The following is a 26,858-nucleotide window of genomic DNA, read 5'->3' as shown; positions in this document are numbered from 1 at the left end:
AATGGATGGATAAATGTTTAGTATAGTCATGTCTGACTCTTTCTGTGTGTCTCTCTCCTCCAGGTACCTGAAGAATAATCTGATAAGTACAGTGGAGCCTGGGGCTTTCCGTGGTCTTTTGGCCTTGAGGAAACTGTAAGTGTGATTAAGCTCTGAAATAGCCTGATACAAGGAATCCTGAAAAAAAAAGAATAGATGTGAAGTTTAGTTTTTATTTCTGTGTTGGGAATGAGTTTTATCCCTGAGTGATCCCATAGATCTTCAGCATTTGCTGGATCCTTTAGTTAAGTCATGCAGAATACAATAGAAGTAGTTATTATTTTTTTATAATCTGCAGTTTAACTTTGAAAAAAAGACCACACTATTGTTAAAAATAAAGTTAACTCATATTTAAGACACAAATTAGTTGTTCCTATTGCTGCTAAAATAATAAAAATATATTACTGTTATGTCTAACCTTTGTGTAATTATTTTGGGTTTGACAAAAAGACTTTAATAAAATTCACAAAATGAAAAACACAAATGAAGTGAATAAAAATGCATTAAAGTTTGTGGTGGCAATGTGACAAGATGAAAAGTTCAAGGGGTTTGAATAAGTTTGCAAAACACTGTGTGATGTTCCCTAGCTGCTTCTGAATTTGTCATGGCGTATCGATGCATCGCTCAATTGTTACACATTAGACAACAAAATATATTTTTTATTAGCAGTCTTTGCGCAGTGCAGATTTTTGATATGTCCGATCAATGACATAACTGGTCCAAAATATTCCAAATAATCTCTAATATTAATTTAGATGAACCTACCATCTACCCTAAAAAGTTATTCCCTTTTGGATTATGTGTTTTAGAATGTTTCTGAGTGTTTTTATAATCATAAAAATGGCAACAGTTACATATCAAATATTTTTTTCTTACCTTTTTTTGAAGATAGCTTTGACTTTATTGTCAAAGCTGAAGTTCTTATACCGTTTTTGATCTGAGCCAAAGAAAAATAACAAAGTGTTTTGTTTCACCTGCATTTTGTCAACCTCACTATATAAAAAACATAAATATTTGATGGGTGAGCCATAATGTGTGGAATGCAAATAGGGGGAAATGGGAAACAGGAGTGTGCAGGAGAGAAGTGCTTCCCTTGGACAGGGGAAGAGCAGCTGTTTATTGTTTTGGAAGCATCAGGGTCAGAAGTCCTAGTTATTGTTCAGCTGCATTCTGCAGCACAAAAATAGAACATAAAGAATAAGTAGACATTCACACCCAGCAATAAGCCATAACAATGGCTTTTACCGCTTATAAATGGTATTTTTATTTGTATTTTTTTTTTTCATTCAAAGCTTTTAAAAGATTTAGTGTTTAAAAATAGAATGAAAGTTTATTTGTATTTCTAAGCAGGCCTAGCTTCTTTCTACCTTGGCAATTTTCAGTGATTGCCTCAACATAAAAGGTTAAGGAGTGAGGGACATGATTACAACCTGGTAGTCAGTAGGATCTGGACTGGCAAGGATGCAAACAGTGAGTTAACAATATTGATTCTGGGCGCGTGTGCATGCAGCCTTGGGGAGAAGCAGAGGGCTAATTTAAGTGCTCCCCAACTGGTGATTATTCGAGTGCTCTGCTTATTTTCCCACAGCTGCTCCAGCCCAGTAGCTCTTTAATTACAGTGTGTGTGGGCGTGGAGGTTTGGACACAACAGTGCTCTGCCACTCGCATATGGGCGCCTGCTCCAACTGTTCATATCTGTTTGTGTTTAGAAGGATGTGTGTGCTGGCATGTGTGTGTGTGCGTGTGCCAGCAGTTATGTGAAATGTGAAATTTTGCAAAAGGTCAGGACGGATTTCTCAAAGTGGCATAGATGACAGAGAAAAAAACAGCGTTTTCAGCTGCTTAAGCTCCCTGACCAGGCAGGCGTGCATCGAAGCACATATTAGCACAGACACATCTCTGATTTCTGTTCCTACTTATTCTGACGACCATGTCAAGAAAATTCTCCAAGTCAAGTGAATCATAGTTCTTCTTTGCCTTTTTGTCCTTACAGGGATCTGTCCGACAACAGAATTGGCTGCCTCTCACCTGAGATGTTTCTTGATCTGGGCAGACTCTTAAAATTGTGAGTAGCTACCTGTGTTCTCAAAGGTTTTATTTTCCATTCTTTCTGCAACAGCTAAAGCCCTACAAGTAGCTGTAGTTTTGCATAAATAATAGTGAGAGTGAGAGTTTATAGTGTTATCTGTTTTTGGACGTGTGTGTTTTCTGTTTTCCACCAACAGAAATTTATCTGGAAACATTTTCTCCACACTCCCGACGGGACTGTTCACACACCTCCTGGATCTAAGAGTACTGTAAGATGAACAAACAATGCATTTACTTAATGTGTGGTAAATATACTCACCTGCCACTTTAGTATTTAGTTCAATTGCTTGTTAAACCATTTGTGAAATAGCCAATCACATTGCAGCACATTGCAGTAAAGACAGTTTGGTGTAGAATGGAGAGAATTTAAAGGAGTAGTATGTAACAATGACTTTTTTGAGCTTTCCAACAGGTTGCAATGCTGAAGTTTTGCCTTGGTTCATTCATACATGTTTGAGAAATCATTTAATCTGGCGGAACTGTACATCTGCTAAGCTCATTATAGAAGCTACTTCTCAGTGCAACGCTGGTAAAAATATTGGTAAAATGTTGTTAAAGGGCTAATAGAGGAGCAATGTTCTGATGACTTCCTGAAAGCAAAGTGTTGGAAAGAGCAGAACTTAAAGAGACAGAAGGTTAATCTATAAGCCTTAAATTATGAAGTCATATTTACTTCATGTCATATTTGATATACATAGCATTTTTTTATAATAACTCAAGGTAACATTGTTACTTGATTGCGCTATATAATGATACTATGTGGCAAGAAAACATAATATGGCCCTTTTAAGTGACCTTGGACGTTGTTAGTACCAGGTGGGCTGGTCTGAGTTTTCAGAAATTGCTTGTTAATGGGCAACTTCTCAGGTTTGCAAACAAGAGAACATATCTAGATATCGGCAGTTGTACGGTTAAAACTGACTAGCTAATGTCGGAGATGAGAGGAGAATGGGCTGACTGTTTCCAGATGACAGGCAACGGTAACTCAAATAACCACTTACTGGAGAAAAAGGGCCCACTCTTCTTCATATAAAATCATGGTTCCTAATGGGAGCAGTGTGGATTTTTTCAAATGGAAGACTTAAAATGCCTTGGTTTCTTGGGCAGGAGTGATGGGAGGAGGATTTAGTGGCTACAGTAGTTGGGGCCTCATCCCACTTGGATGTTGCTCAGGTCTGTTGCAGAGAAGAAAAGGTGAAGCCAGTAAGCAAAGCCCTCGATTTATCAGTCCGTGTACGTTCCAGCTCTCACTATGATCAATACTGAAAGAATGAGATCCTGGATTCAAGTGGCTGAAATGATTTTGCTCCATAAAGTAGGCAGACTGAGCCTTAGAGATGGGGTTAGGAGCTCTATCATCCAGGGTCAGCTCAGTGTGAAACAGCAGAGGCCAGTTGAGGTAGTTTCACCATCTGACCATGATGTCTCTTGCATGCCTCCCTTTAGAGGTATGCAAAAAGTTTTACAGAATTTTGTCCAAGCAATATGGACCAAATCTATTTGAAATATTTCAGATTCTGTGTTGAAACTATGCCATGAAGATTTAAGGTAGTTCTGATGTCAAACTGCGGTCAAACCTGGTAAGGTCTACCTCATGAAGTGTCAGTGAAGAATTTGACTCACTGATTTAATATGAATTGTCAGTCAATTTGTGGTAGTCTGTCTTTAAAATAAATCAATGGGATATCACCTATGATGCAATAAAAGGATGGAATAGAGAAGACCTGTCCACATAATAATTTTCCCCAAAGACCTTTTAAACTCAGTTTCCAACTTTGATGCAAATATTTAACTCTCCTTATTTGCATGGGATGGAAGAATTACTTCCTAAACTAATTGTCACTTTTGTTCATTGTACAAAGTTTGTTTATGTTTGGATTGCAGGCATTTTACATGTTGAGCTAACGGCTGCAAGTGTGTCCTTGACATTCAAGCCCTACTGAATTAAATCCTGACTGTATACTGGTATTGCCACCAGGAACTTTGGCACGGAGACCTTGTTTTGTGACTGCCAGCTGAAGTGGTTGCTCGTTTGGGCTCAGCAGAACTCGGTGAGGGTTGGTAATGACACGGTCTGTGTTTTCCCAACCCACCTCCATGGCCTGGAGCTGCGCAGCCTGCGAGAACAGCAGCTCAAATGTGGTAAGACTTTCTTTTCTATAACTGTGTAGGGCTAACACAACTTAGACAAGATGAGCTCCGAGTTCTCTAAATCAGGGGTCTCAAACTCCAGGCCTCGAGGGCCGCAGTCCTGCAGTTTTTAGATGTGCCACAGGTACAAAACACAGGAATGAAATGACTTAATTACCTCCTCCTTGTGTAGATCAGTTTTCCAGAGCCTTAATGACCTAATTATTCTGTTCAGGTGTGGTGCAGCAGAGACACATCTAAAAGTTGCAGGACTGCGGCCCTTGAGGACTGGAGTTTGAGACCCCTGCTCTAAATGTTGCATTATTTGTGAACAATTGTTGAGTGAAAGTATACAATACATGGTTTTATTTATTTTATAATTATTCTAAGTTGGAAACATGTAACTTGTTTTTATATTCGCTTTCTGTACTCTGGTACTCCTACATTAGCTAAGTCAGCAATTTTTTAACGTCCACCTCAGACCAGCTATAAAGATGTGGAGAATTTTAAAGCTGCTATATCCAAAATAATATATCCTAAATTGTGAGTATCTCACACAGTCTCGCACAACCGCAAATCCACCAAAACATGGCCAAGGATGGTATTAAAGAATCAACCATGAGGCCCATGGTTCCGCTGAAGGATCTGAGGAGAATCCACAGCTGGAAGTAGATGTTGACAGAACAGCTATTACTCCACAAATCTGGCCTTTATGGAAGAGCGGCAAAAAGAAAACAGCTGCTGAAAGAAATCCATGTGACGTTACATTTAAGGCTTCGCAAGTGGTGCAGACGACGAAGCAAGCTTGTGGAAATGGATGCTTTGGTTACATGAAAGGCACAATGACCTCACTATACAGTAGTTTTTTACAAAGATGAATGAGCAAAATGCTTCCCTCTGGATGGGCAAAGCTGGTTGGAATAACTTAAAAAATTTGCATCTGTAATTTCACTGAAATGTAGTTTTACAGAGTATTTACTCAGTGGAACAAATGCATGCCACAGTTTCCTGGACTTCATCTGTAAATATGAAAGCCATGTATTGTTGCCCTTCTACTTCAGAGACATGCATTACTTTGTGTTGGTCTCAGGTATATATATTGCACAACAGAGTGAAGGAAATGCAAGCTGAAGAGATACATTTACAAGACATTGTGTGTATTAAAGGCAACAATATTGAAACATCTAACATATGTTTTATGCTCATTTAGGGCAACAGATTTTTGAAGATATTAAAATGACTTCTTCATCAAGCAAAAGAGAAATCCAGCAGTCTTTATCTTCTTTTATCTGAAACTGAAACTGTGGTTGTCTTCCCAGCCTTTCTCTGTCCTTCCCTCAATTTTCCCTCTTTTTTTCTCCCTCTATCCCCTCACTTTGTGCCGCAGTCCACAGGGGAATTGTATTTCATATGTGATAGAATCGTGCTCCCCCTCTCCTTATATCTGGATTGTGCCGGGGACATTGCTCAGGAATGAGAAAATGTCTGTGTGTTTGTCCTTGTGTGCGTATGTGTGAACTACAGGCATCTAACATGAAGACGCACTGTGTGCACAATGTGACACCTCTCCCAGGAAACCAATTAAGAGATATGTGTTTTGGTGTGCATCATGCACATGACCCCCCTCCTGCAGTTCTTGTTTTTGCATACACAGCCAGTGCTATCCAAAGATGTCTAAATCACAGATATTGCAGGCTGATTTCCTCCAATCCTAACTGGATGTGTTTTTCATTTAGTCAAAACAATCCAAAGCAATTACAGGCTAATTCTGCACAGTCCCCAGACAAAGAGCCAAGAGAGGAATCCAGTGGCAGGACAAAGAGCACCCGTTTCAGGCCCTAAAGCATCCATTATGGGATTACAGTGATAACATTATGGGCTCCATGCTCCTGCAATTCTTGGCCTTCATACAGCACTCTACACTAACTTCATCTTACACCACCTTGTTTGCTCACTTGGCAACAAGCTGTTTGCAGTTGGATGTTGTGAGAAGCTGTAAGAGCCAGGTTTTAGCTGCTAATTGTTGGTTGTTCTGCTCAAATGTCTGCACTTCTTTAGAGAGTCGTTCACAATCCAGGTAAGGTTGAAACGATTATTTATAAAAATCCTTTTAAAAAATGGAATAGAACATGAATATACCTCAACAATTCAAGGTACTATACAAATATTGACATTTATTACCTAATTATTTTATCTGCAGTTTGTATAAAAACAATACATGTCATAGCCTGTGTTATTTGGACTCTTTGCTTCTGTTATTTTCCTGTATTGATTTCTTATTTTCCTTCATACATGTTTGTTTCCTCTGTTGGTTGAGTTATTTTCATCTGATCAGTCTTGTCAGGTTTTACTCTTGATCTGCTCTTAGTTTTATTCTTTGTGATAGTTAGAGTTAGATTAATTTCCTGGCTCCCCGGTTGGAAGTAGTGCCACAGATTCCCAATTGGATTTAGACTTAGACTTTGACTGGGCTATTCTAATACATCCTTTTTTTTTTTTTAGCTGTTCCATTGTAGCTTTGACTGGATGTTTTTTTGTTTTGTTTTTTTGTCCCTGTGGCAGGTGGACCAGTCTCAGGTCTTTTTCTGTTTTCTTTGACTTGTTTAAAGGCACAGATCACATATTGTTTTATAACCCAAACCCACTTTAAACCTGTCCTTTAGCTTCAGCTTCTGAGCTGATAAGAGGCTGTTTGCTCTTCATTGTTCTTAACAAACCTGTGAAACCTTCATAACTATAACTATATATGAAATCAGTATTTATTGGACTATATTAATTAAGTGACCTTTGAAAGCACTTTGCTCAAGATTTGGATTATCAGAGTAATGGAGCTATTTACATTCCACACTTTTCAGATTCATTTGTTTGTGGGGGGAGGGATGCATTACTTTGTGTTAAAATCCCAGTAAACTGTTAGTGTTCCTAAAATAATAATAAAAAGTTAAATGGGTCTGACTTCATTTGCAAAGTGTTGTATATTTACTTCACTCTGCAGCATCCTAAGTGTGATAGATAACAGATGTTTGCCCTAAACATTCTGACGCTGTCGCTGTGGTGATCCAGGTCAGGTGCTGGCTGCAGATGAGTGGGAACAGAGAAGCGTGCTGGGCTTCCTGACATCAGGTGCTTCCTGTGTTCAGAGGCATCTGCTTCATGCGTTTCGCCACTGCCTTCTTGTTTTAAAACACCGCTGGCGTAAGACAGCAACACCCCAAACATGATGTACAGAGATAATATGGTGTTTTACATACGAGTTCACTAGATGATTCTGCTTTCATTGGCAGTTTTTTTCCCCCCTATAATAGTGTAGTGTGACTGCACGTCTCGGAGTGTATTATTGAGGGTGTTATGGTCTCAACCGTCTCATTGGTGAATTATCCTGTCACTGGTGTTGCTTGAGTCCTCTTTTGTTCCATTAGTTTCAGCAAAAGAGAGTCAAGAAATATCCTGAGGCTGAACTTCTTTACTGGCTGCTGTTTGTCTTGTTCAGCAACAGAAATGGATGAGTTTCCATGATGAGGTGTTTGACTTTGGCTGTAGGTCTGATATGTCTGTCAATTTTGGTGTTTGTGGAGGCATGCAGCAGTTTGTTTAATGTGTTTAATTTAAGTTACTTTGAAACATTTGTGAGTTATTTTCTTGCATCTTTTTTTTCCTTTCCACCTCAGTGAGATTGCAGGGGAAGGGTTTCACATTCCTCTCATGTTACTTTCCTTCTCGCCATACAGATGGTCCTTTGGAGATGCCTCTTTTCCAGCTCATCCCTTCCCAGAGGCAACTTGTTTTCCGTGGTGACCAGCTTCCTCTCCAGTGCACTGCGTCTTACCTCGACCAGTCGGTGGAGCTATGGTGGCGTCACAACGGCCACGGCGTGATCACACAGGAGGACATGGGCATCTATGTGGAGAAGACTCTACTTCATGACTGCTGCTTGCTTACCAGGTACCAGAGGAAACGTGAGCAGAGTTCTGATTTCCTGATGACTGGCTTGTTGCACTTACTTATAATCTCCAAAGTGTGTCAATAAGTAGGTAAAATAGAAATTTCCTCCTTCACTTACAGAATTAAGCGCATATAGCCTTACATAAGTGTTTTCTTCACAATTTGTCAGGTTCGCAAACGCAAATCTGAATGTACTCTTGGGCGATTTTAGGTGATATACCAATACCAAGATGATAGATGGGCTTCTATACTTTTTCTTTTTCAAATAAAAGTCAGAAAAGGATAATATCTCCACAAGTTTTGCACATTTAGATGCTAAAGTGCTTCCCTATTCATCATTGAAAGCATCTGAATCTCAATTAAATTGGATAGAGAGCATCTATCAACACTTGCCATAGATTCTCAGTCAAGTTTGGATGATGACTGAGCTATTACAACACTCATAGTGGTTTGCATGTAGGCCAAAGCTCTAAGTTTTGGTCTCATCTGACCGGAGCGCCATTTTCTACTGACATTCATCAAGGCCAAATGTTTGGATTTCATGATTTAAATGAACTTCAGTTTAACTCATCCACAAAACAGGAGAGAACCAAACTGCAACAAACAAATATGCTTATATGTAGTGTAGCATAGTAGTTTAAGGAAAAAGTAGCTAACATCTCTGCAGACCTCACACATCCTGGACACAAACATTTACCCTCTGGTCTAATCTACGGAGCGCTATTTGGGAAACCTGAGTTTCAACCTCAGGCTGTCTCTCTGATTAACAGAGCGAACATTACAGCCTGAATTGTAAGCTAATTTGCTGTGAAACAAAATAAATATATTATGCACTGTCACCTGACAGTCAAACCTATTTTTCTTTCCTTATGTCTAGAAAGTAGTCTACAAATAGTTGCACGTATTGTTTGTTCATCCTCATTTTATTTCCTGTATTGCTAATCTATTTATGATTTATGCCTTTAAGTTGTGAATGCTTGAAAACCAACGTCAATTTCCTTGTTGTTCTGATTTTAAAATGACCTCTAGATACCACGGTCTGCAGCATTGGTGGTCAGTGTGTGTTGTTTCATAGACAATATTAGGACTTCATTGTTTGTTGTGCATCTGATGCCGGAGGTGTGTTTTTATTCTTAAAAACACACCTGTTTATATTTATCACCCTTAGAAGATTAGTATTAGTTTTTTTTCCTTAAAAAAACGCTGAAAACTTCATATTCTTTTCACCACATCACAAATAAGCAGCAAGTCAAGTCAGCTTGTTAATTAAATTCTCAATTAATACTCTTAGGTTACGTTGCCACATTGTAATGTTGTGACGTTTGTACGATGCAGCACTCAGACATGGAGACTCGTTTCTTATCTCTGCCTCACTCACTTGTAGGATCTTGGGTTTTTCATTTGTTATTGCCGCCCTTGAAAGGACACGACAGAATTGGCTTGGCATGGCACCAAACCCTCACAGCAACCCACAGCTCGTCTCTTGAGATTGGCCGTCCAGTCTGGGCAGACCCCAGCACTGGCAGGGCACTGGCTGATCACACGCTAAGAGGAACAGATGCTGAATCATAATTGAGGTGATAAAGTGGACCGACATCACAGACATTTGTACATTTTTTTTTATTGAGAGACTGCCACAAGACTCTATCCTCTTTCTCTCTTTGTCTTCCGGGTGGTTTGGTGCCCATGTGGTCATGTGCATGTACGTATGTGTTATAGTGAACACATTTAGGTAATAGTGTTGCAGTAGTTTTGGGATGCTGGAGTTCATTGCTGTTGATTAGGTTTACTGGTACCTCTTCTGACTTGGGGTCTCTGACATAAATATTGATGGGGAGCTAACAGAATTATGTTTCAGTGTGTCAAGAAGGCCGTAACGTTGTTTTATTTGGTAACAAGAACAGTGGGTAGATTTTTACATCAATTCCTGGAAGGGTCCTTCACTTCCCTGGCTTAAAACGTAAATATGTGGTTAGGACAAGGTTGCATCATATCCAAACCACCCAAAATGTGCCAACTATATGTAAAAAATGTTCTCTACGATTTCTGCATGTTTCTTAGTAATTCAAATAAATTTATTTGAGGTTATTTTGGGAACAAAACAACACAGTGCTGCGACATTTTCGCTGGATTAAATGTATCAAATTTAATCCAGAACTATTTTTTAACCATATTTATATGAGCTTATAATTCTTTAACTCTTAAATGCTATTTTTGGCCAAATCACAGTCTCATTTTTCACATTATAGTTTTGTAATGGGTAGTTATACTTGTGACAACACACCACAGTGCAAAAAACACAAAATCTTACCAAGCTCTAGAAATTATGTCTAATTTCTAGAGCAATAATCAATAATTCCTTAATATTGATGTAAAATGTGTGTTCCATTAGCAGATTATTTCACTTATAAAAAGATATTTTCCCCATGTTTTTAGTGAAATAATCTGCCAGTGGAACTAGTTTTCTCTTATTTCAAATATACAAAGATATTTGCAGAGACTGGACCAAAAACACTTAAGATTTTGTGTTTTTACAGTGCATATGTGTTTGCAATTAAAACATAAACTTGTATGTACTTATTCTTATGGCCTTCATCTCATATTATTACTATCATATGTTCTCCAATGGGCTTCCATCATCAGCTTTCCTACAGAGTATATGTCGGCGAGGAGAGTAACTCGTCTTGCTCTTCTCTTAGCCCTTGTAAGCTTATTTCCTGCATGAGAGAAGGCTGGTTAGCGGGTTTTTCTCTATAAAGGTTGCATCATGCTGGGTTGGCCATTTTGCGCTGTAAATGTATCCTAGAGCAATCCTCTGTGTGCATATCTTGGCGAGTTCAGTCAGCTGGAGTCTTGCACAAAAATTCAAAATCTGTTTACATTCATCACTTTTAGAAGATTAGTATGAAACCTGACATTTTAAACTGCTGTAAAAGTATATTATAAACCCAGTAAGTGCCTCCTAAGACAGTTTTATTTTCGCCAGAACTTGAATGTATGAGAACCATTTTTTGCGTTTGAAGTTCATCTCAAAGAACTCACAATTTTTATACTCGACCATGCGCAATTTGGAGGTTTGCAGGCTGCACAGAAAATACCGATCTCTGTGCGATGAGCATGAACATTTTTTTTGTTCTGCATGGTGAGATCATTTTTGTTGGAGTCAGGGCAGTGACAGGAAGCAATGCACCAAAAGCATTAAACGCTCACACTCTATCACATACAATAGGGAGCCAACTGCAGTGTTGATGTTTCCAAAAAGACTTCTCCAAGACGCTGCAGATACGGTCCTTCTCTGACTGATAACACATTGATGTCAAGCAATGCTTGCCACGTCTGTAAGAACATCCTTAAATCTTTATCAAATAATAAAATCATGCTCAATCAGAAAGCCTTTGTGTTTGTAACTACATCTAGAGACCAATATGCATTTTCTTCATCCCAGGTGGAACCAATTTGGGTCACGTTTCTTTTGGCACCTGAGAATGCCTCCCTCCTTAAAAAACCCCAGCAAAAGTCTGACATTATTTCCATAATTGATGAATGTATAACAAAGCCAGTTCCAACAAAAATAGTGTGTTCCTCACAAGCTTAATTTTACATTTTTACCCTCTACTTCACCTTAAACTGCAAGGAGCAGTGGAAAATCTGTGCTCTTTGCTTTTCAAGCAGTTATTTATGTAAAAATCTATGTATTAGAAATGCTTCTAATGGTATGTTGTTTGAAGTTTAAGATGCTCATGTCAGAATGGTTCACCTTGGCTAACTGTCCTCTGACTCAGTCAGCCTTGCCCTCTCTGGCCCATCAGAGGGGAGAGACTGAATACACAGGATTTAGCACATGGCTTAAAGCCCCTGTCTGGATTTGTCGCACAGAGTTGCAGCAGAGTGAGCAGCGATGCCAAAGCCGTGCAAAGTGACCTCTTTGAAGGTGAATTCAAAATGTTTAGCATGTATTTTCTCAGCTAAATTGTGTTTCATCCAGCTTTACGCTATGCTCGGTAAGTTGCCAATGTTAGCAGCAGAACATGAGAGATTCCTTCACTTGTTAAAACTTCACATGTGTTATTTATGAAATGAAATTTGTTTGGTAATTCTTTAGGATTTTTCCTTCTTAATAATTCACCTCCCTACTATTATAAGTGCACACTGTGCTCTGTCATAACACGCAGTTATTTGCTGGCGCAGGAGGGACTTTAAGCTTCTCCGTTTACATTTCTCACATGGAGCAGCAGCAAAGAAACGGGCCCTGTGAGGCCTGATGGCTCTACAACGTGGGCCAAACTCCTGCTGAGTAATGGTGCTGAGCCAAACTCCCGGTGTTAGCTATGCTAGAGGCAGAAGTGGGACCAGCCTGAGATTCATGTTTCATTAATCAAACATTTTAGAGCCCTGTAGCTAGCTGCAGCAGACACTTGGGATGTATCTCTCTTAATCCTCTCCATTTTTAATCAGGCTAATCTTGCACAAAATGAGGAACGTGTTTGGAAATATTACCAAAAGCAAAGGAAAGAATAAAAAGGCTCTTTGAATTATCTGTCATCCTTTAAGCATTGCATATAAAACAAAAAAATAAAGTTTTTGTTTCTGGTTTTTTATAGTTTTTACTACTGCATTTATTCATCCATTTATCCCGCCATCACTCATGAACAAAACATGAAAAAACAAGAACTGCCCACCATTCTCTAACTGAAGGGAGTGACCCACCTGTTTCCAGTTGAGAGTTTGAAGACCTAAAAAGTATTTGAGTTTTCTACACACCAGCAGCCTTAATAACTGCCTTGGGGATGAAATCATCTGCTTTCTTCAAATGCACAAATTACACGAGGTTTGTACAAGGAAACCCCCATGACCCATTCAATGACTTTGCATTGGTAAAGATCTGGTCCACAAAGCTTCACAAGTTAAACATTCTGAACGTAGAAGAAGGCAAAGTCCTAAAAGCCAGTATTGATCTAGCTTTGTGGTTTCCAAGTTTCTTTTTGGTGGATATTTTGCAGTGTTTTCTTTTCACTCTGTCTTAAATATTTCTCTATGCATGCTTTTGTACAGGTGTTGCCAAGGAAACCGGATTGGATTATCTTCCAACACTGTAATGAGTTTTACCTCTTGTTTCATCACTTCACTGTTTGCCAGTTTAGGTCTTTCAAGAAAAATAGAAGCTTAGTTCTAATGAAAGACATTAAACAAAGGCAAAGTGAGAAGTTAATTAAAGGAGATAGACGTAATATACAGTGTGGAGTAATTTAGAGATTGGCAAAAATTTCAGTTCTAAAGCCAATCAGTTTTATAACCATTTTCATGCCTGTGTGTGCAAAATAAACAGCCATTCATGCAGGGGTGTACGTCATATTGCATTTGTACTGACAGTTGAAGCCAGAAATGTACATTACAATCTAAAGGCCTCCTGAGCTCAGAAAAAAACCAAAGTCACCAACTCTCATTAGCAAGCTTTAATTAAAAGATCAGTGCTTCGGCGCATTCAGGGGGTAGTGAGGACAGACTGAAAGTTTACAGTCTCATAAGCAACATTATGTAAATCAATTGATGAATTTCTGCGCAGACGCATAAATGTTTCTAATGAGTCCACAGGGAGCTGCTCCACAATGATGCAGTGTTGCTGTGGATGTAGGTCAGGGCTTTGTGTATGGTTGGTTTGGGGCCCTTCTCATCTGATTTTCACAAAAGTGCAGTTATTTTTTCATTTTAAAAAAAATCTATTTTATGATTTTGAATTGAAAACTGAACCAGTCTCTTTGCTCCTGTTGTTCGTTTCTATGGATTAGCAGGTCAGGATTGTGTGATTGATCTGTCACAAAACAAAAATCTTCAGTAGTAAAAGTTTTGCAGAGACAGAAGCAGGAGTGGGCGGTTGTGTCTTGGTATGGTCAGTATTTCTTTGTGCATTCCCCAGCATATAATGAGTTGGCACATGTTCAGCAATGATGTAACTGTTCCCCCTGCAGACAGCTCATAGTTAGAGAGAGTGGAGCCACGTAGTCTTCCATACATCCATGGATGAAAAAAGCAACTCATCTGGTCTGAAGTTATTTCTGTAATCGTGCTGCAGCCACTCCTCCAGTTCTGCATTCTTAAGCTTCTCATGCGTTTTCTCCTTGATCTTGCTGTATCTTAGGATTACAATGTTTATCACTCCTGCACTCGTTTTCTGCTTTGCCTAATACCACACTGCCTGGTTAATTAACCATCATCTGTTCAACAGTTTGAACCTGGAAGTCTTTTAGGATCTTGACCTTCTCAAAGTCACTCACTTTGACTATGGAACATCCAGCTCAGAGTTGACAGATGTTCCTTTGTGTTTCATCCACATCTTATTTGCCAATATCTTACACCTAGCTAAATGCTGAACTGTTTTTTGTACAGATTACATCTACGTCCTGCGGAGAGCCTGTTTTTTTGCTGGCATAATTAGCTAAGAGTTCTCAATATCTGGCACTTCCTCATTCTGTCAGTGGTATGAACCATGGATAAGCTCATCTCTCCATGGTTAGAAGATTGTTTCTTCTGGTGCTCATCTTATATTCTTGGTTTTTGCTACCTTAGTCATTTACCTAGAATCTCTTGAGTTAGAATCATTTTCCTCATCCTCCTTCTTAATGATCTTTGTTGGATTTTCTTTGCACTATGTGGCGCTTTTCTGTCTAAATATCTGTGACTTTTATCTCCTTTGAATAGGTCATTGTGCAAAACACAATGATCTATTGACAGATTGGATTTATCATTTAGGTGACTTCCCTGGACCTGCCTTGCTCAGTGTTTTTATTTTTATTTAATGGCTGACTTCCTAGAGGCCTCATCAAGGTCACCACTCTCCATTTTATCAGTATTGCATACATAATTTTCTTAATGACTGATATTTTGTTATAACAGGAGTTTCTAAAGGGCATCTTTATGTTTCTGGAGATATATTTGAATTACAAAATACAGCTTCAGTCTTCAGTAAGGTTTGCGACAATATTTTTGTGGTCTGTGAGACGAAACAGACTCAAGCACGTGTCAGGAACTCCTGAGAGAAAACCTGCCTGACTTGAACTATTTATTTAGTTTCATGTTGGATTTGAGAAAGGAAGTTGCTGCATGCAAATCCAACAAAATCAATAAACTGGAGGCTTTTGTTCTTGAGGAGAGGCCTAAGATTCCTCCTGAATGGTACCGGAAGCTTGTGCCTGACGTGGAACTGTATTTGCAGGGGGGCTAGAATTTTAACAATGTCTCCTTTATTTGCTCTAGCCCCCCCAAATACTGTAGTCATTAAAAATGATATATTATGTTTAATAGCAGTTGTGTTGAGATATGACTAGTTGGATTGAGATTTTTAGTCAATAGCCTTCGTGGTTTAAATTAAAAATAAAATCAATATACCATTTTGTATAGACTATGTTTTTCTTCTGCTGGACTTGTATGCGTGCTACTGACCTGATGATGTTTACTTTAAGGTCAGAACAGTTAATGTGAGATTTCACAATAACACTGTAACATACTGATTTAATCTGTTGCAGTTCAATCCCCAAACAATCAGCTCAAATGCAGAAATTCTTCCTACTTTCCAAGATATTATTGATATAATCAAAAAGGTGTTTGTGTTGCCTTGTAACAAACAGATATTGCAGAAACACAGTGCTGGTGAAACTCTAGCTTCTTTGAATTGAGTCATTATCAACATTTGTCTAAAGACAGATTTTCAGCTGTGCACATGGTACATCTTTACAAACTAATTTGTATCTGATATTATGAAGCAGTAGTGAATAAAACAACAGCTTTAAAAAAATGTATAAAATACAAATAAAGGAGAGTATGACTAAACACACAATTTCACTGAAAAAAGACAGATCATGATTTTAGTCGTATCTTTGGTTCATTGTTATATAATTCTTGGTGCTATAAATACGTGTAGTCATGCATCATGGTCATAATCTCTGCTGCAATTCTCTAGTATAGGAAACTTTAAGACATGGATATTGATTTAACCTGATTTATTATTTCATATTGTTGCTTTGTTTGCCACCTAAACCTTCTGCAAGATGTTCTCAATCTGTAAGAAATGCCTGTGTTGACAGGCTGTATTCTTCCTTTTCTGTTGCCTTTATCATTATGTCCATTTAGTTATTATGCATATGATATTGAATCATTATTGAATCTCCTAAGGTGGGAGTAGTTAGAAGACTATTTGAGCAGATGCCTGGATTTTACAATTATTGAGATTTATAGCAAAAAACCTGTGTAAATATTGCACTGTAAATCTGTCACTATAAAGCAGCCAGCCCCAGGTGTTTTCAGCTAGTTATCTTATCATTTTTATTTTGCACACAGACCTTCATGGGTATTCTGTTAAACACTGAATTCTTTGAACAATACCAGAAACTCATAGGCAATACCGAGAGGTTTAGTCTTTGACTTTACCTCACACATCTGAAAGGGTGCGCTTTGTTCAGACAGAATACATTTCTGATTGCAATAACTACTGTCACCATGTTTCTACAGATAAAGGAATGCTTGATTCTCTGAACTATTCATATTCAAAATTCACATTTGGTGGTCTGAAAGAATAAGGAGGTTGTGTTTAAAGTTATTCATTTTCAAATATAAAGCATTTCCATATATGGATGATGATTTAGCTCACTCTATATGTTTTTGCTGAAAATATGATTGGTTGACAAAGAACAAATTTTAAAAGTAATTCATCCACTAATTGTGTGGCCACGTCTTTGCCAAATATATGAAACAGAAGTTTCAGTAAAGCCATGTGATACTAAGACTCAGATTATGAGTCTGAGCTCTGTGCATGTGAACTGGTGAAGGGAGTGGATTTTGGACCTTTATATAACTTTTAGGGGTTGCATGGCCAAACACAACTGGAAACAAAAACTCATAAAAAATGATGACATTTGCCTATTGAGAGGCTGTAACAAGTACAGTATGAAATATTGTGTGGAAGACATAGATTTTAGTCATAATAAAAACGTATTTAAATAATTAGTACACATATTAAGTTTTTACATAAAGTAGCATAATTGGATCATATTACTTCCAAGTTTAATCCTTGTTTGGATGCAGAACTCTTGCTGGGAAAAGTTTCAGTAAAAGTTTCAGAAAGCCGTCTTTCAAAGCAGTTATCAGTTTCAAAGCACTGGTACCCTGGTGCCATCTCATTCAGATTTTCAAATTTGATATAGACCATTTAAAAAAAAATCAAATAGGAGGCTTCTGGACTAATTTAACTTATTTTCTGAATCCTCTTCCAGTTTCCCATCACAGCAGAGTCTTCTGCGTCGTTGATTTAGGGAATCGTAACATTGTCTGATTTGTGTTTTCCTTCACCTCCTAAACAAGCAGCAATGGAGATGGTTTCCCATGAGAGACTGGTGCAATTTTATATGGGAATGTTACTGAATAAACAGCTTACCTTGCCTTGTACACTCACATCATAAACACATGGCTGTGACAAAACATGATATGCTCAGTGTTCTCTCTGCTGCTTGTTTTCCTCTCACTTCCCTTTCTGAGATTTCCACCTTGATGTGGAATTCACAGCTGAATAGATTAGAATAAGAAATGCCCAAGCTGGGACCTGCTGTGTTGATGTGGGCTTTGTGCTCCAGTTTCTATCCTCCCGCCACACACACCCATTTCCCATAATTAAATTGGGAATAAGTTCTTTTCTTTGGATTTTTGGTTGTTTAGTTGTACAGTGGCTCTCAAAAATCTATGCAACGCTGTTGAATATTGAAATCATGATAAATATATTTCCAATATTTCTATACTTTTATTGTGACATATACAGTCAATTAAAATATATTGCTGACCTGAAGAGTTCCTTTTTAGTGGCAAACTGTTGCATCCTAAGTGCATAAAAGAGCATTATAAGAGATCCTTCCTCCTAGCAGCTGCTAGACTCTATGATCATCACTGCTCCCAAAATACTCAATAAGGGCTTAAATGCCTGCTTGTAAGTTTTAGTCCTTTTAAACAACATTTCTGTTGGTATTTGCACTTCTTTGCTGTTTCCACAGTTTTTAATCTTTTATATAAATAGCCTGTTGTTTTAATGCAGAAATACACATGTACATGTTTTTTTAATGACTCATTTGCATATTTCAGACACAAAGATGTATAACAGGTCTGAATTTAAAAAGACTAAATGCTGAATTGGACTGTTAAACAACAGTAATGTTGAAGTTTATTGATTTCTTTTATTATTATTTGGTCCCAGATTAGTTTCCATTGAATATATGTATATATGTCATGGTAAAAGTAGAGAAAGTTAGGAAATTTTTTTTTTTTTTTATATATAACAGTAAAGGGTAAGGAATTTGTACAATGATGCTGCAAGTCCTAAGCAATTGTTCTATTTATGTATGTTCATAAAGGTATAAAGTGAATGCTAGAAAAAAGAGAAAATAATCTGATAAAATAGAGATTTCGATTTTTATTAAATAACTGGTCTTCCAGATTTGTTTTATTGAATGCAAATATATTTAATATATTTTTAATTGGAGTATCTTTTATTGTGGACTTATCAAGATGGGTTCGAGCTTGACTGAGTTATTAATGTATTTAAATTTTACAGTGTATTATATTGTCACCTTCCTAGAATAATGACATAAGTCATTTTTGGCAGAAGTAATTTTTGAAGAAAACAAGCATATATGATCACGTCTTTATTGTCAAAAGATGATTTAAGGGGAGAAAAACACTTTTGGCAAAAAATGACTGACAATTATTCTGTGTTGGATCTGGAGCTTAAACAGCTCCCACTTTATAAAGAAGCTGTATTTCCATGGTGACTATTCGCGTTGCTTAGTGATCTCTGCCGACTTCTCCATTTTTTTGTTTAGAGTGAGTAAAAATCCTCGAGATTAGTCTCCTTGGTGAATGCTTTCTATTGTCACTGTTTCACCATCTTTTGTTTAATCAGGCATTTTCCGGTGGGATATGAATCTCTGTTTCAGACTAGCAAAGATAAGCGTGAGTAATGATCATCTTAAGTCCCAGCCAACATTTTAAGCTGCCACATACTCAGACACACTCTCACAAGGGTCTCTTAAATGAATTAGACTTTGTGAGACACATATTGTCTCTGGTGTTTGACTGCATTCATCAACCTAATCCCCAAATGATCCAAACACCACAGAATTAAGTCCAGAAACAAAACCCTTCCAAAATGTTATTACATTTAATTATAAATCGAAATCCATATCCTAAATCAACACTGAATATTTTATTCCACACACTGGATAAAAGATGTTTAAAGCTCACAGATAAATCACCAGTACTCAAGCCACAAAACAGACTATTTAAATTCACACTCACAGATTTCTCTCCTTTCCACCAGTGAGGTTATCCTTTCCAACATCGATGTGGCTCTCGCCGGCAACTGGGAGTGTTTGGTGACCAGTTCCAGAGGAAACACATCTCAGCACATGGAAATAGTTGTGGTGGAGACTTCTGCCCCGTACTGCCCTACAGACAGAGTCTCCAACAACAAGGGGGATTTCAGGTGAGTCTACATGGACTTATCTTAAAATGAACTTACATATGCAATATGTCAATTTGTTTATTGATGGTTTTATTCAGTTTTTTATAGAGGAACATGTCATTATTTCAGTGTGTTCTTTGAATCCTGAGACTGAAAGGAAGTGCATTTACATGTTAAATTTGTTCTTTTTCTGGTGTCTTGTTCATAAAGATTTGAAAGTTAGTACAGTTTTGACTTTTTGTTTTGCATATCTGGTCTAGTGGATTGACTCAATAACTAAATAGTCCAGAAAATTAAAAACAGCTTCTTAATCTGTCCTTCCATCTTTTTCAGGTTATCATAATTGGGTAGTAAGCTTTTTAAACATCCAAATGAAAGGATCCAAAGTCAAATTATTCAAATGTATTTATATACCACACTTACACTTAAAACAACTCCTTGCTATCACAAATTGCAGTACACAGGGTAAAAAGAAACACAGAGCAGTAAATTTATATGTAGAAACAACTCGTAAATATGGATAAAATTAACTTTTTTATTTTAAAACAGATTAAATAGAATGAGTGTAAAAATCTGTAAAAAAAATAAATAAATTGTAGTAAGCAGAGGTAGAGCATTAGGAGCAGCAGCCCGAAAAGCTCCCTCACTCCTTGTTTTTAATTTCAAAGCTGGGACTTTCACTGACAGCTTAGATGATGACTCCAGTCCTCAGACTTTAGCACTTTTCTAGTCGCAGCAACAACTCAAAACTTAGACTGTATTCTGACAATCAGCAGGAATCCAGTGGAGAGGGGCAAGCTACAGCATTACACATCGATTTCAACCAGTTAGTGGATTACTAATTTAACTATTTATGTGTTAAAAATCTAAAGAACACTCACTCAGTATCATTACGCCGTGTTCCAAATTATTATGCAAATTGGATTTAAGTGTCATAAAGATGACATTTTTTGTTGTGCTATTACATTCATAGATGGTGTTGTGTGTCAGGGCTCTTTGAATCACTATAATTAATTTCAGAGAGCTGGGTTGATTAGTTTGTCTGGTGAGCTCAATTAAAGGAAATCTACTTAAGAAGGATGTTCCACATTATTAAGCAGGTCACAGGTTTCAAGCAACATGGGAAAGAGAAAGGATCTCTGCTGACAAAAATCATCAGATTGTGTAGTGCTGTATGACACGGTATGAAAACATTAGATATTAACAAAAACTGAAATGTTATCATCGTACTGTGAAGAGATTTGTGACTGATTCAGAACAAAGATGGGTTTGTACAGATAAAGGCAGAATGAGGAAGGTTTCTGTTAGACAAATTCATCGGATTAAGAGAGCAGCTGCTAAAATGCCCTTACAAAGCAGCAAACAGTTATTTGAAGCTGCTGGAGCCTCTGGAACCTCAAGGTGGAGGATCCTCCAGAGGCTTGTGGTGCATCAACCTACTATTGGGCCACTAACCAGAGCTCACAAGCAGAACCAGTGGCAGTGGGCCCAGCCGGACATGAAGATTAATTTTCAAACAGGCTTGTTCACTGATGACTGATGTGCAACCCTGGATGGCCCAGATGGACACAGTAGGTGAGTGGGGGTGGATGGTCACCACGTCCCAACACGGCTGTGACGTCAGCAAGGAGGTGGTGGAGTCATGCTTTGGGCCAAAATCATAGGGAGAGAGAGAGCTGGTCGGCCCCTTCAGAGTCCCTGAAGGTGTGAAAATGGCCTCAGCAAAGTATATGGACTTTCTGACTGATCACTTTCTTCCATGATTCAAAAAGAAGAGCCGAACCTTCAGTAGCAAAATCATCTTCATCATGACAATGCGCCATCTCATGCTGCAAGGAATACCACTGTGTCATTGGCTGCTATGGGCATAAAAGGGGAGAAACTCATGGTGTGGTCACCATCCTCCTCTGACCTCTGACCTCAACCCTATTGAGAACCTTTGGAGTTTCCTCAAGCAGAAGATCTGAGGGTGGAATGCAGTTCATATCAAAACAGAAGCTCTGGGAAGGTTTTCTGACAGCCTGCAGAGAAATTCAAACAGAAACTTTCCACAAACTCACAAGTTCAATGGATGTAAGAATTGTGCTGTGATATCAAAGAAGGTCCTATGTTAACATGTAACTCGGTCTGTTAAGATGTTTTTGATTGAAATAGCTTTTGATTTTAGTACATGTGACCACTTAATGCTGCACATTCAAAGAATGACCTTTTGCATTTCTTTATAATCCTTAAAATGTTTAGAAAATCTGCTGTGCATAATATTTGGAACATTTTGCATTTTGAGTTTTTATCTTTGAAAAAAATACTGTTCTCATGGGGAGCTTTGTTCAGTAACATTTGATTTATACTGTAATAGTTCATGACTTGAAAATTTTACTGACCATCATTTGCATTGACCATTTAAGAAAATCTGAGAAAATATCACTTGCATAATAATTTGAAACATAGTGTATTAAGAATGTAAGACTTTACCTCTGCCAAAATCCTCAGACAAAACCAACAAGGAGGAATTAATTACTGAAATGTTTTTATTTTTTCAGCTTAAAATACCATAACTGTCAAGAAACAAACCTAGATTTCTGACAGCAGGGAGGTCATGTGAGGTCAGCAGACCAAGCACACCTAAAGGTGGTAATCACATAACAATCATTCCAGTATTTTAATGAAAACTTTAAAAGTTTTGATTCATGATTTATTGTTATTAAAACAGTTGTAATGTCCCGTTTCACTTTCAGTGGGAAGTGAATTTGATCATCATATTCAAAGTTGTTAAAAAGCCTGAATATAATATTCAAAGATTAACCCAAAGGCAGAAGATTCATAGAAAAACAAAAAGGGCCTAGACTGGATCCCTGTGGGACAATATACTGATATAGACGGACAGAAAAACGCTTTAATACTTGATATATCTGGAACCATTTACCACACCATTTAATTCCTGCAAACAACTCAGCATGTGAGCTAAGGTCTGCCAAAACTACCAAATGATTTTTAAAAGGTGCAAAAGCACAGAGACAACAGTATTTCTCTGTAGTCTGCAGCTAAAAGTAAATTATAAAAAAATCATAAGACTGCTTTAGAACTATGAAAGAGTTTTTAAAATAATTTCAGTATAAAAATCCTGAAACATAAAAAATGTAGCTTGATTTAAAACAGCCAGGAAAGAAGCTGGAACAACAGCAATAAAAGGCTTAAGAGGCTATGTACAACTTTCCAGTTAAAAAGAGTAAACAACACAGAATATTAAAGAAACCCTGATGCTATTTTGGTCTTAGAAGTTTAGTTTAACAACAACGTAAAGTCTAAATGACTAAATTGGTCTATTATCATTTTTAAAACATTGCCAAAATAAAGAATTTCCTGTCAACATACGACACAGAAACACTAGTTCCTGGTTTTTATTTTCTGTAGATTAGATTAATGACTTTACATTCAAGATGTTGTAGCATCATCCAAAATGCTGCGGTCAAAGTCCTGACCAACACCAGAAAGACGGATCACGTAACACCAATCAGTGTTGTAGATCCCTCAAGGGCAGAAAATGCCGTCTCCTTTGAATCACGACTGAAAAAAAGAGTTGTGTACAGCTCATTGTGATCTAAAGATCTCCATGTTAGACCTTTTGCACTATCACTGATCAGTGATTGGAGAGGAAGATTAAAAACACCCAGCAATGCTTTTTCCGTAGCTTAGCAATTTCTGGAATTTCTATATTTTTTAACTACTTGTTGAAAAATAATTTTCATTCAACGTTGTTAAGGATTTGATATATTGAAATCTGTTTTTAAGCAAGACTAAGATCATTTTTGTCATTTCAGTGTCCTGTAAATTGCCTTGTGTATGAATGCTATTCAAATGAATTCGCCTTGCTTCGCCTATTTATTACACATTTATTGTATCAGAGTCAAAATAGAGTAGCTGTAAAAACAATCCTTTCCTAGAAACTTAAGTGTACAACTTGTTCTGTATAATTAGCAGTAATGGGCAGTAATCACTGGGTTTAAAAGCTCTTACCAGGAGGTCTCCTTCAAAATACGGCTCTGGTTTAACCTCATTATGAATAATTCCTCCAAATGCAATGTGATTTATCACCAGAAATTATTTTTAAATCACACCACTCACTTGCTCTGTTATTACGTTGATAGTTACTGTGGAATTGAGGTTCTTGAGTCTTTTTCCTGGCTGTATCAAACCGTTTTTTTGTTTGTTTTATTTTCAGCCTGAAATCTTGTCTCATTAGTCCCAAAGTCAGGTAGTCTAGCTTTTCAGATTATGTATAACCAAATGAGACTTCTTGTTTTCATGACTAAGCGGAACCAACATGTCTCCCTCTACCCATCCTGCTTTTCTGTCCTGTCCACTCCTTGTGGGAAACCTTGTAGGGGTGCACACTCTTTCAACCATCTACCTCTCTCTTTCATGCGGCCGTGTTGTTGTCATGTACTGTATGTTCCCTTGTAGATGCTCTACTTTACTGCCCACTTTCCGAACAGCCAGCTTCAAGTCTTTGTCTCTGACAGAGCATTGGAGTAATGGGCTGGAAAATGAGCCTGTTTTTTTGTAGGGGTGAAATTAATGCCATTTATTACCAAGTAGCTCCTGCTCCAGCTCCAGCACCAGCAACATGAATGAAAAGAGAAGGGGACTGCGGGTGGGGAAAGGGTAGTGAGATGCCATGTCTCTAACCTCTGAACAGATTACTTGCCTCCTAAACACCCGGCTTTAATTTTAATTTAGATTAAGTCAAAGTGTGTCGACATTAAGCACTACATGACATATTTTCTGTGGTAGACTTTTTAAGTAGCTGCAAGCAGAAAACTAGAAAATGTGCAGCAAGCGATTTTCTTTTAGGCAATTTAAATCATTACAAAGCATCTGTTTCCAAATGCTACTGAAACATGGAAAAGTTACAATCGGCAGTTCCAAACTCTTTTAAATCATTAACGAATTTATAATCGTCTTTTTGGGAGATCGATTGATTATGTAAAACACTAGTTTTTTAAAAACAATTTATTTGTATTAATTGTGACTCTTCATTAGTACACACAGGCTCGGATATATACATGTACTTATGCAGATATTTGTTTATATATTTCTTTAAACATTTTCATGCTAAGCATCCGAATTGATGGGTCTTTTTGAATTTGTTGGATTCCTGGTACGGAAGTGGCTTTCCAGCACCGTCCATGAACAGAGTTGAGGTCAGAGTAACTTGTTAGCCTTCTGTAAGGATTTCTAACCAGTTTTTAGACCTAATTTTGGGGGCAATGCCTTGTTTGCCCCAACTCTAAAGTTCATCCAGCTATTTCATCTGAAGTTATACAATTAGAGATATTTCTCCTTCTTCATCAGTCCATTCACTTTGTACAATGCCCTACTACTTGCTGCAGGGAAGCAGCCTCCTGGCAACAGCATGCTACCAACAAATTACTTTTGGAATTAAACAGGATAACATTAAGTTTCTTGTTGTCTGTTGTTAAAGCTCTGAACTACAATGTGGGTAAAATGTTTGGATTATACTAAAAGAGTAAATCAATGCCAGAAAACCAGCGAGTTTTAATGGATCCTGCCAACTGTGCCATACGTTATGGGCAAGTATCCAGCCAGAATGAAGTTAGAAGCTTGTTGGTGGCGAAAAGGAGGAGGTTTCTTCTTATTATTTTACATAGGCCTACATTTCAGTATGTTTGCTTAGCATTGGGTGTTTTCTGATACGGAGTGTAAATGCATTTCTGACTGTAACTACAGATGTTTTTCTGGCTTTGTACTGTGAACAAAACCTTATTTGGCCTAACACTAACAGACAGTGCCCAGAAAATGAAAATGATCCATTTGCCTGAGAAACCAATCTGACTCCAAGTCCAGGTTGGTCAGCAGAGCAGCTCTGTGTGCTGCTCTGTGATGACATTATTGAGAAAGTCTAATTTCTTGCTCCAGAGGAGATTTTATTGAACTTTGCATGGTCATCAAAACAACAGTAATGTGAGAAATCCGTTTTAAGTGGAATTGGGTTGTTACATCAGAGACACATTCACTTACATTTGCCATCTTCTACTCTGGTGCACATTAAAGTGTTGTGCATGCATGCAGAAATGTGGGGTTCACACTCAGATCAATCTCCTCATTATTTGGGTCTATTAGAAAAGCGATATATGCAAGATTTTTTAAGAATAGTGTGAAAGGTTTTCAGAAAGATCTCCCACACACATGGAGAAAGTTACTCAACTGTCTCACTTTGTGACAATGGCAAATGTTTTTAAAGTCATTTATCAGAATCTAATGAAATGCTGCAATAAAAGCATTTAATGCAAGATATATTATTTAAAAGAATGTCCTAAGTAGAATATGAAACTTGATTTCTAAATTTCAGGTTAATATGTTCCAGCATAATTTCATTCAATGATGTATTTTTGGGGCCAGATGGCCGAAGACTCTGGCCGGGATTCTGGCTTTCCTGCCGTGCGCTCCTGCAACCTTTGGATCTGCCCCCAGTCTGGCTGGCAGCGCTTCCCACCGCTCCGGCCAACGGGAGAAGAAAGCATGGCGACGATGCGATCGGGGTGGGCGGTGGGCTGAAGAGGACTACACTCAGTGCCCGTATGCCAGTGAACTGACCCGCATACTGCATCAGCTCACTCAGGTATGGCGGCTCATAAAGAACCCAAATTGCTTTTTTTGTTACGCAAAACATTTTGTTCATGTTGATTTTTTTTACTTGCTTGCTTTGTTTTAAATGTAAGATTTATAGCAAAGAGATGCATCTCAATAAATTAGAATATCACCAAACGCATTTTATCTCAGTGGTTCAATTCAAATTCATAAATAATTATTATTCAAAGAGTGATACATTTTAAGTGTATGTTTCTTTTTTTAATTTTTTGTTTGTTTGTTTAAAATTGTAATATTTCATAAGACCTCTTAAAAATATTTTTAATGCAAAAATGTTATATTATGACATTTAATACCAGGTGGAAAACCTGAGTTAAGTTGGCTTCCCCACCTTATTAAAAGCAAATTAAGTTGCTGTCAAAAATGTGTGTAGCTAAAACTTCTGTTTGTGCTGCTATAATTTTAATGATTGATAAATATTTCCACAAGTCATGAAAGGTAGTAACAATATGGGTAGCTTTTTTGGACTTTTATCAAATTCTTAGCCAATAAA

At 37.6% G+C, this 26,858-nt stretch overlaps 1 protein-coding gene across 1 annotated transcript in view; it reads left to right on the top strand.

Annotated features, from left to right (window-relative positions):
- Positions 1-26,858, top strand: part of adgra1 (adhesion G protein-coupled receptor A1) — a 189,426-nt gene that overhangs the window by 39,265 nt on the left and 123,303 nt on the right. The window contains exons 3-9 of the mRNA XM_014469438.2: positions 64-135; positions 2,033-2,104; positions 2,265-2,336; positions 4,106-4,269; positions 7,986-8,199; positions 19,553-19,717; positions 26,117-26,336. Coding sequence (XP_014324924.1) covers positions 64-135; positions 2,033-2,104; positions 2,265-2,336; positions 4,106-4,269; positions 7,986-8,199; positions 19,553-19,717; positions 26,117-26,336 — 979 coding nt within the window. The remainder of the gene's footprint in view (positions 1-63; positions 136-2,032; positions 2,105-2,264; positions 2,337-4,105; positions 4,270-7,985; positions 8,200-19,552; positions 19,718-26,116; positions 26,337-26,858) is intronic.

Source organism: Xiphophorus maculatus, chromosome 22 (genome assembly GCF_002775205.1).
Source record: "Xiphophorus maculatus strain JP 163 A chromosome 22, X_maculatus-5.0-male, whole genome shotgun sequence".
NCBI lineage: Eukaryota > Metazoa > Chordata > Actinopteri > Cyprinodontiformes > Poeciliidae > Xiphophorus > Xiphophorus maculatus.
This window is presented reverse-complemented; position numbering and strand designations above follow the sequence as displayed.